A 10,428-nucleotide genomic window follows, 5' to 3' on the forward strand; every position below is an offset into this window, starting at 1 on the left:
TCCTGGGGAATTCATGTTCATTGTGGCATATTTTGTGGCTCAATATTTCTCTCTTACATGCGTTAAGCCTTATCCCCTAACCTTCCTAATAATAAATGTCAGGTATTTTGTTCGAGATCCCATTTCATTATTAATATTTTGTAAGATAAACGCACGCAGTGCACCATCTCACGTCACGCAATGATTAATTTGTGCGGCTTTTAGTAAAAACACAGTCCTATTAAGCTTATTAGCAAGGGAAGTTGAGTGCTAACTTAATTTCTTTCCGTGAACACACACACACACACACACACACACACACACACACACACACACATATATATATATATATATATATATATATATATATATATATATATATATATATTTCTGACTCACACCAGGATCGAACCCAGGTCTTTCAACTGAAAGGCAAGGCCACTGCCAACTAAGCCACGCATGAAAAATTTCTGACCCTCATCAGGACCAAACCCATATTTTTTCACTGAAGGGCAAGGCCGCTGCCAACTAAGCCACATAAGTCGTGTGTGGCTTAGTTGAAGCAGCCTTGCCTTTCACTTGAAAGACCTGGGTTCGATCCTGATGCGAGTCAGAAATTTCTGTTCCACACGTGATTGTGTGTTGATTATTTAATATAATATATATATATATATATATATATATATATATATATATATATATATATATATATATATATATATATATATATATATATATATATATACATATATACATATATATATATATACACGCACATAGTAGTACTACCTAATATGACTTTTATGATTACCTCTCACGTTGCCGTTAATTTGCGAATTATGTTTATGAGGAAGACAGAGGTTTTTTTTATATCTAAATTTAACTTTTGATTTATAAGCCGCTGCATTACAGATTCCCCACGTGGCTCCTTAAACCGCAAGTCAAGACTCCTTCATAAAAAGTCACGTTCTTTCGATAAATTATAACTATAATAACTATAACTATAACTATAACTGTGGTAGGGAACTCTAAATTAGCTTTTCAGTGTAAAGAGTTGCACATAGGTCACGTATATATGTTAATGTGATAAGGATTTTAATTTTCCTGAAGAGTGAGATAGTGGAGTGAATATATATATGTATATATATATTGACCACACTATCTCACTCTTCAGGTAAATAAATATATATGTATAGTCTCGGTAATTGGGCGGCTACTTGGAAATCTTAGCTTAATGATGAATAATATTGCCAAGACCAGGAAGAACATTCTTTATTAAACGAGCTTTCGAGGTATAAAACCTCATCATCAGGCTGAAAAACCGACAAGGATGAGACTCAGTGAAATTACAATAAAATGAATTGTCATAATGAATCTTCAGGTAGGGGGATGGGTGAAGGGGAGGGGGAGGAATAGGGGAAAAGGAGGGAAAGGGTGTGCAAACAAACAAACAAACAAACGTTTCAGAGTTTCAGTATTATGTAGATAGATAAATAGATAAGTATTTCAGGCCCTGAATAGGACTGAACGTGTACATAATCTGGCGTCAAAATCCAGTAAAACCGTCGCCTCTTCCATCCGAATTTCAGGTTGTACTCGGGGTGGGGAGGGTAGGACGCTATGTGGTCATTGTCACACAGACAATCAAGGGGAGAGACGGCCTTTTTCAGGGTCGCATCTCGATGCGTTGGCTATCAGACTGTACTTCTTAACTGTATTCTTCCTCCTCGCTCGCTGTTGATCTAGTGAAGCAAGCAGCCCACAAGGAATGTAGGTGGATGTGTTGGGGATGGTCGACATCAAGTCAAGTAGCAGCCTAAATTGGTCTAAAGTCTAGCTAGGGCAGCTTGAATTAGCATTTCGTTAACTGCTTTCCATTATATATATATATATATATATATATATATATATATATATATATATATATATATATACCTACCTAGTCCACTTGAATTAGCGTTTCGTTACCTGCTTTCCTTTTTATATATATATATATATATATATATATATATATATATATATATATATATATATATATATATATATATATATATATGAATGTCTTTACTGTAATACTACAGTATAATACGAAGATAAAAATGCCCATAAAACACTGTTTGAACGTTGCAACCATATATTTCGGGCACCTCCCTCTGTGCCCCTGTTCACTGGAAAAATATGAACAGATGAAATGTTACAAGGGCATATATACAAAGCATATATACTGTAGGTGTACATATACCCTTGTAACATTTCATCTGTCCATATTTTTCCAGGTGTATATATACCCTTGTAACATTTCATCTGTCCATATTTTTCCAGGTGTATATATACCCTTGTAACATTTCATCTGTCCATATTTTTCCAGGTGTATATATACCCTTGTAACATTTCATCTGTCCATATTTTTCCAGGTGAACATACAGAAGGAAGTGCATCTGAAATATTTGGTTGCAATATTCAAATAGTTTTTTATGGGCCATTTTATCAGGTGTATATATATATATATATATATATCTATCCATATTTTTATATATATATACCCTTGTCACACATTTCATCTGTCCAAATTTTTCCAGGTGTATATATACCCTTGTAACATTTCATCTGTCCATTATTTTCCAGGTGTATATATAGAGTATGAACATTTCATCAAATCCATATATTTTCCAAGAACAGTATATGACGAACATATATATATTTTCATCTCCCATATCTTTTTCCAGTGAACAGGGGTCAAGAAGGAAATAAAGTCGAAATAATGGTTCAACCTTCAAACAGTGTTTTCACCTGTTTTATGTTGATAAATGAATATATACAAAATATATAATATTATATGTATATGTATATATCATCATCATCATCATCCAGGTGCCATATCCCCAAGGACGTCAGCAATCATGGCTCGCCACTCCTCTCTATTTCCGGCTCTCTGCAGCAACTGAGCTGCAGACATTCTTCCTCCAGTCATTCTCACCAACCCATCCATATATTTTTGTGCTTAAGTCATTTAAGCTTAAAATGGAAAAGCAGTCAAGACTAGAGCTAAACCTGTTAAAAAAACTATTGAGGGAAGAGTACATTGTGTCGACTAACCATAAAAAATAATAAAAGAGGAAGTAAATTACGTTGTCCAGCGCATGCAGCGAGGGTCCTTGAATTAGGGGCCACAACTATACCAATCTACGTCCTCTCGCTTATTCTCAATGTAGGCCTACATTTATTTGCTTGTGGTGTTGAGCGAGCTTTATACCAGGTCGCTTTCTTTCTCTGTTATCATGTTATATATATATATATATATATATATATATATATATATATATATATATATATATATATATATATATATATATATATATATATGGTACGTGTATACAGGCAGAATTTATAACTCTCTCACGACGTGAACTGCAAAAAAAGGAAATGGAGAGATGAAGGAAAAGAGTAGCCCCTTAAAAGTTCGAGTAAACGAATTCTTTTCAATCCGAACTGAGCTTAACAAGAGAGAGAGAGAGAGAGAGAGAGAGAGAGAGAGAGAGAGAGAGAGTAACTTACGTCTCATCTCCCTCGTGGTGAGGGGTTGAAATCGATACTGATGCTTCATCCTGTTGCTGGTCATCAGAAACCGTTGCTTCCTGGTGGGGTAGAGAAATGGCTCCGGTTAATGCACAATGAAGTTACTGTCTCTTAAAGGTGGTGCTTCACTTCCTGATGGTGGTGTTTTTCGCACAAGGCACGAGCGCTGTTCCGCGAGGACAACAGACAACGACCCTTTGCTGTTTGAAAGTATCTTTTTTTTTTTGTTATTTAACATTGTTTGTGTCCTAATTTCGCTCTCCAAAAAAATGTGAACTGTTTGGTAATATTTCTCTGAAACACCTGATATGTTAGTCCCAACATTATTCAAGCAATATCAACGAAGATTCCCTTCTCTGTCCCTTTTAAAGATTTTGGAGCTCACGAACTTGCCTCAGAACGTTAAGTTACAAGATTCGTTAGTGATTATGATTTTAATTTTAATATTGATTTGAACAAATATTTTCTCATATTCATTTCCTAGTGTATATAGATTAAAACGGGACATGATTTATAGAGCATCACAACTATAAATTGTCTAAATGTAGAATTCTCTGGAAAGATAATGAGAGACCGTCTCGTTTGGCTGTTTGAGTCCAGAGGGCCATATGAACCCTTTTATACCTTTAAAGCTTTACCACACATACAGACTGCATTTGGACAAGCCACGTGATGGCATAAGGCCACTTGCTAAACAATCAATGAGATTTAATAATCAATTAATGCCATTTCCACTTTGGGAATAGCCTGATTGCTACAATCTCGCTAATGAAGAATTGTCGAGCCAAAAAAAAAAGTAAAAAATGCGCCAGTTTCTTCGGCGCAATCGAGTTTTCTGTACAACCTCTTCAGCGTATAATCAGGGCCACCGAAAATAAATCTATCTTTCGGTGGTCTCGGTATAATGAACCGCGGCCCATGAAATTTAACCACGGCCCGGTGGTGGCCTATCCTATATCGTTGCCATCAGCACGATTATGGCTAACTTCAACCTTAAATATAATAAAAAAAAAAAACTACTGAGGCTAGAGGGCTGCAATTTGGTATGCTTGATGATTGGATGTTGGATGATCAACACACTAATTTCCAGCCCTGTAGCCTCAGTAGATTTTAAGATCTGAGGGCGGACAGAAAAAAGTGCGGACAGAATAAAGTGCGGACGGACAGACAAAGCCGGCACGATAGTTTTCTTTTACGGAAAACGAAAAGCAAAAATAAGGCTCCTGTTTCGAGGTATATAGGCATCCTATATACACACTCTTGTAACTAATGAGAATATCCGTTTAAGATTATACATCGAGATAGAATAATGATAAACGCACTTAAAAGACCCCCGTGTGTTTAGGGTAAAAGGAACTTCTGTCTGTTTGGGTACCGCACCGAACGCTCAGGGGAACAAGGAAAAATAAATAAACTGTCCCTTAATATGAATAACAGAGAAATGTTGAGTGTTTCGTCCCCTTAAAAAGATACAGACTCACCATTCTGACGACAAATACCTTTATTTTATTGAATCTGACTGCTGCTACAGTGCCGTTCAGTTTAAAATACTCATTTTCTGTCACCCTGACGGTGGCCTTTTCTTATTCTGGAAGGTTGAAGATAAGCTGTCTCAATTCCCCTGCCGCTCCCGCTGCCATTTCTGGTTTTCCTCCCGACGTTTCGTTCCTCCCAGGAGGAACTGGGACAACTTATCTTCAATCTTCCTAAAGAAGAAAAGTACACCATCAGAGGAGCAGGAAAGGAGTATTTTAAACTGAACGGCAATGTGGTAGCAATCAGATTCAGTAGAATATGCTTAAATGAAGGTTACTGCCGATATAAACAGATACTTATGGCAGGTCTGGTGATTTCTGTAGAAAAATCACCAGACATTTTCCTTCTCTTTGTTTATTAATGTCGCCGATGACGGTATTAAGAATACTGTCGGGAGGTGATCGCTAGCAAAGAACTTATCGTACTGTGTTAGAGTATAATATTAAACGATGCAGTGGCGCTGTCAACAATACAAAGTTTGGCCAGAAATGTAAACAGTAGTAAATTAATATGCCTGGGAATATCTTGAATCCATTCTGTCGATTGGATTGTCGAGTCAGGATGAATTCCTCTTATGTGTACGTAGTTTTAGATATCACTATCAATGTACTTTCTTTAAGTCTTTGTTTTGAAGTTTGTTGTTTCATCGTTTAATATATTGCTTCGTTGTTTGATTCAACGTTTGTTATCCGATATATTTGGATGTTTTTTTTAACTCATTCATTTATTTGCTATCTTTTCTTTCTCTGTTCTTCCGAAGAGTAATTTGTATGTTCGTGAGGACAAAGTAAATCGCACGAGCAGTTAGGATACACCGTATCTAACATAACAGCATGCCTTCTATCTGAACGACAATGAACGGAATGATGAGAGATCGACGCAACCGAATTTCTTACGTAACTGGTTCTCGCGTCGGGCTGAGATCCCAGCATAGGTAGGTCCCCGAAATAGATTCCCTGCTTGCAGCTGTAGGCATCCACTCAAGTCTAGTGAAAGCTCCAAGTCTCTCTCTCTCTCTCTCTCTCTCTCTCTCTCTCTCTGCGGCCGATTCAGATATGAGGGAAACCTGGTTATTCAAACTTGTTTTTAAATGGCTAGGAAACCTTTGCCATTTTTCTGTAAAAGAAAACTATTGCGCCGGCTTTGTCTGTCCGTCCGCACTTTATTCTGTCTGCCCTCATTAAAAACTACTGAGGCTAGAGGGCTGCAAATTGGTATGTTGATCAACCACCCTCCAATCATCAAACATACCAAATTGCAGTCCTCTAGCCCTCAGTAAGTTTGATTTCACTTAAGGTTGAAGTTAGCCATAATCATGCTTCTGGCAACGATGTAGGATAGGCCACCTACCGGGCCGTGTTTAAAGTTTCACGGGTCACGGCTCACACAGCATTATACCGAGACCACCGAGAGATAGATCTATTTCCGGTGGCCTTGATTATACGCTGTAGCAGCTGTAGCCCACAGAAAACTCGATTGCGCCGAAGAAACTTCGGCGCATTTTTTACTTTTTTTTTTTTTTTTTAGGTTTTATCTGCAGCGTCTTCTCACGCGACCACACCTTTAAGATTTTATCGGTGTCTAGACACCTTGCCTGTGTTCCCCTTTGCAGTTTGAAGCAGGGTTTGGTTAACAGGTTGCTTTATTTAGCTTTCTTCCGCAGTAAACCGGAAAGGTTGTCACCCATACGCCTATGAAACATGACTTCACTGCGCAGTTTGTTTGTGCCTTGGTCGTAGGAAAAAAGTGCTTCGTATGGAAGTCAGTGAAATTTAAAAAAAGTCTGCAGGGACTGTAGTGAGAGTCTGCTAAATGTCCATCCATTATATATATAGAGAGAGAGAGAGAGAGAGAGAGAGAGAGAGAGAGAAGGAATGTGTGTGTACCCGCAACTTCATTCTTCATTGCTCAGTGAATGCTACTCTAAAACTGCAAGAACTGTTTTTTAATCGTGTGGTTTTAGTTTTCTGTAAAAGAAAACTACTGTGCCGGCTTTGTCTGTCCGCCCTCAGATCTTAAAAACTCCTGAGGCTAGAGGGCTGCAAATGGGTATGCTGATCATCCACCCTCCAGTCATCAAACATACCAAATTGCAGCCCTCTAGTCTCATTAGTTTTCATTCTATTTAAGGCTAAAGTTAGCCATCATCGTGCTTCTGGCAACGATATAGGACAGTTTCACGGACCGCCGTTCACACAGCATTATACCTAGACCACAGAAAACTCGATTGCGCCAAAGAAACTTCGGCGCATTTTTTACTTTTTTTTTATTACACTACCAACCTTTGTTGTTCCCTGCCTTTCTCTGTGCTTAAAGGATCAAAGCTCTTTTTAATAGTCAAGTCTACAGAAAAAGATTAATGCTTATACAGAATATAAATAAGTCACGTGAAAGTACTCTCTCTCTGCCACACACACTCACATTTCATTAATGTTGGCAACAATTATTTCATTAACACAATTAATCAAGACCATAATGACTGTGAAAGTAAATTCATTTTAGAAGCCTATTAACTCGAAGCTATAGCTGAGCAGGGAATGCAAGGTCTGAAATAAAATCCGACAATTTAACTGTAACTGATTATTTTGGTCGTGCGAGGTTAGTCTAGTAATGGAATCGTTCGTAACGGACTTCATTTAAAATTGCAAAGATGCATACTCTCTCACCGTGTTAAATGTCATTGTTGAATGTCATTGCAACGTAAAGTACCAAACTGCTGAAAAGCAGTGGAAGAGTAAGCTGAATTTCCTTTCATATGCTCAGGATTCCTGAAAACTTTAGCGGAAGATGAAGAAGTATATCTTCGTCGAAAGCTTAAAATCAGCCCGTTTATCTTTAGTCTCACCTTTTCAGGAGGTTCAGCCATTGCGGCGAGTGAGTGTTCGCTTCTGTAACGGAAGACAGCACTATACACAGAAAAACATTAGATAATAATAATAAAAAAAAAAAGCTTTGTCAGTAAATATCGAAAAGCGATTTCTTCTTCCAGAGAGGAGGGCCGTTATGACCGCGTCCTGGTAACCATGGTAACGCGTTCGCGGACTCGTACGGACAGCGCAGTGTGGCCTTCCTTTGTTTTGCATTATATTTCCGAAATTTTTTTTCTAAGGAAAAGAATAAACACAAACTTCCTGACATGTTTTCTTTTATCCTTTTGCATGAGAAAATGATCTTTGTATATAATCACTATGAATTTTATATCACGAGTTGCCCCCCATTATATAGCCTACTTTATGTATGTGTGTATAAATATAACTGTTGACTATTCCGTCAGCACTGACGGTAATACAAAAGAGGGTCGGAACATAACGTCATTCCTTACCCTAGGGGCGTTATGTATCGCACCGAACCTCAAACCAAAAGGCTTATGCAAGAAACCAGTGATGAGAGAGGCTGGCCCCATTATGGGTATGCCCTCCTATATATTTCAGATCTAAACAAACACTAAAATTGGAGCTATTGTTTGAGATCTCCTTGAAACTCTGGTAATTTAACCTCTTGTTGCACTGACTAAGAACTGTAGTTGTTGTCTTGATATGATTGATCTCATCCACTATTCTACCTTCGATGAAATTCAGTGACGTGTGTTATTTTCAATCATCGGTCTCAGACCACAATGACTCTGTCTCAGTCTTGTGGCTCCTGGCCACGTACTTTTGGTCTATTTTCTATAATTTTCTTGAATTTTTAATCATATTTGACTTTTCATTCGAAGGTCACGAAGCCTTACTGTTACTTGTTATCTGCAAGTATCAATAGTTGAGTGACAACATTAGCCAGAGTAATACTCGGCACTGTTGCTCAAGCTAAAGAAACTCTTAAGATACAGCTTTTATTGTCTAGCAAGGCAAACACTCCATGTGTACTCATGTCAAGAACTGATGATGACTAATACTGGTTTGTATCCACGCATTTCGCATGATAACGTCTTTCGTACACGATAACAGTGCTTGGATTGTCCTGTCAGCATAGGTTGTAACATAAAGCACACAGAACGGCATTTCCCAGGGGGACTACCGAGCAGCTCGCGTTGCTGACAGTGTGTAGAAGACAGGCACTGCCCTGGATGTCAGTTATGAGACAAAACCTACGGCTATGGACATGAATGGGACTTAGTAAATATCTCCTCATATACTAACGGCATCAAAGTCATTATGTAAAATTCTTACATAATCAATATCTTTTGTTGATTGTAAAAACAATTGTATGAATCATGCGGGAGTGTTATTTAACTGCAGTCTGTAAACCCCATTTGTACTGGTATAGACTTGTCACCATTGATCCTTTCACCCACACCCGCCCCAGTTATTCCTTAATTTTATTCTTCCTGGATATCCTAATATACCTAACTCTATGAGCTAGAAAAAACATATTCTTGAAGTTCTCTGTGTCACTGCTATTTTTCTGCCAAGTTATCGAACCTCCTGTTCTACACTCCCTTCCACTATGGCTCTCACACCTATCCTGTATTTTCGATAATCCTGTGAGACTCATTAGCAAGCAATAAATGCAAAAAATGGACTAGTGCACCTCCCCTCCCTAATCCATTTTATTTTATTTTTTTATTATAGGGTAGCGTGAGTGATGGACGCTTCAGAGACAGGCACTGCAGGAAGCATCTCGGCCATCCTCAACAAATTTGGCCGTCTTGACAGGTTCTTTCCAAATTATACGTATGAGGGATCGATCTACAAATTCCTAAGAGTCCTGGTACAATTTCCTCTAAATCTTGGGTTAGACGTTGCTTCTGTCACCCGTCGTCAAATTGGACGACCATCATCGTGAACTCTGACATAGGTGGTTCTAATCCCCGTTGAATAAAAATGATTAGTTTTAAGTTCCCTTAAAAGTCATCTGTAGCAGTTCTTTTTTTCAATAATACTGCCTTTCATGACTTGTTTAGGATAGAAAATAAATTGCAGTTTTGATAATGATTAAGTTGCCCAATAAACTTTGAAGCAGAACATGAGTTTCTTTAATTTTACTATCAATCTATTCTGATAACTCTTTTTGAATAAAATGGCGAGTTGAAGTTAATCATGAACATAAAAATCTATACTCACCTGTAATGAGACAACCGGGTGATTTAATCAATATAAATCTGGTAAACTGGTGCGTGCCTTGAGGAACAGTGATATATTTCCTTTCCACATGATATGAAGTTGTGCTGTTTTTTATTTTTATTGAATCTTTGCTATACAACTCGAATGAAGGGATATAGTGAGTGGCTATACAGTGCTTGGTCCGTATGTTGCTGGTATAGTTCAGAAGATATCTTGTGGGATTTTACATTTGGGAACTCTGTGCGTCTACCAGTTTCACCATGGATGACGTCTT

At 37.9% G+C, this 10,428-nt stretch overlaps 1 protein-coding gene across 1 annotated transcript in view; it reads right to left on the reverse strand.

Annotated features, from left to right (window-relative positions):
• The window catches only part of LOC136855594 (cilia- and flagella-associated protein 58-like), a 38,886-nt gene extending 30,929 nt beyond the window's left edge, over positions 1-7,957 (reverse strand). The window contains exons 1-2 of the mRNA XM_067132687.1: positions 7,937-7,957; positions 3,535-3,614 (exon numbers count right to left, since the gene is read on the reverse strand). Of these exons, the coding sequence (XP_066988788.1) occupies positions 3,535-3,614; positions 7,937-7,957 (101 nt within the window). The remainder of the gene's footprint in view (positions 1-3,534; positions 3,615-7,936) is intronic.
• Positions 7,958-10,428: the final 2,471 nt, after the last annotated feature.

Source organism: Macrobrachium rosenbergii, chromosome 32 (assembly GCF_040412425.1).
Source record: "Macrobrachium rosenbergii isolate ZJJX-2024 chromosome 32, ASM4041242v1, whole genome shotgun sequence".
NCBI classification, from domain to species: domain Eukaryota; kingdom Metazoa; phylum Arthropoda; class Malacostraca; order Decapoda; family Palaemonidae; genus Macrobrachium; species Macrobrachium rosenbergii.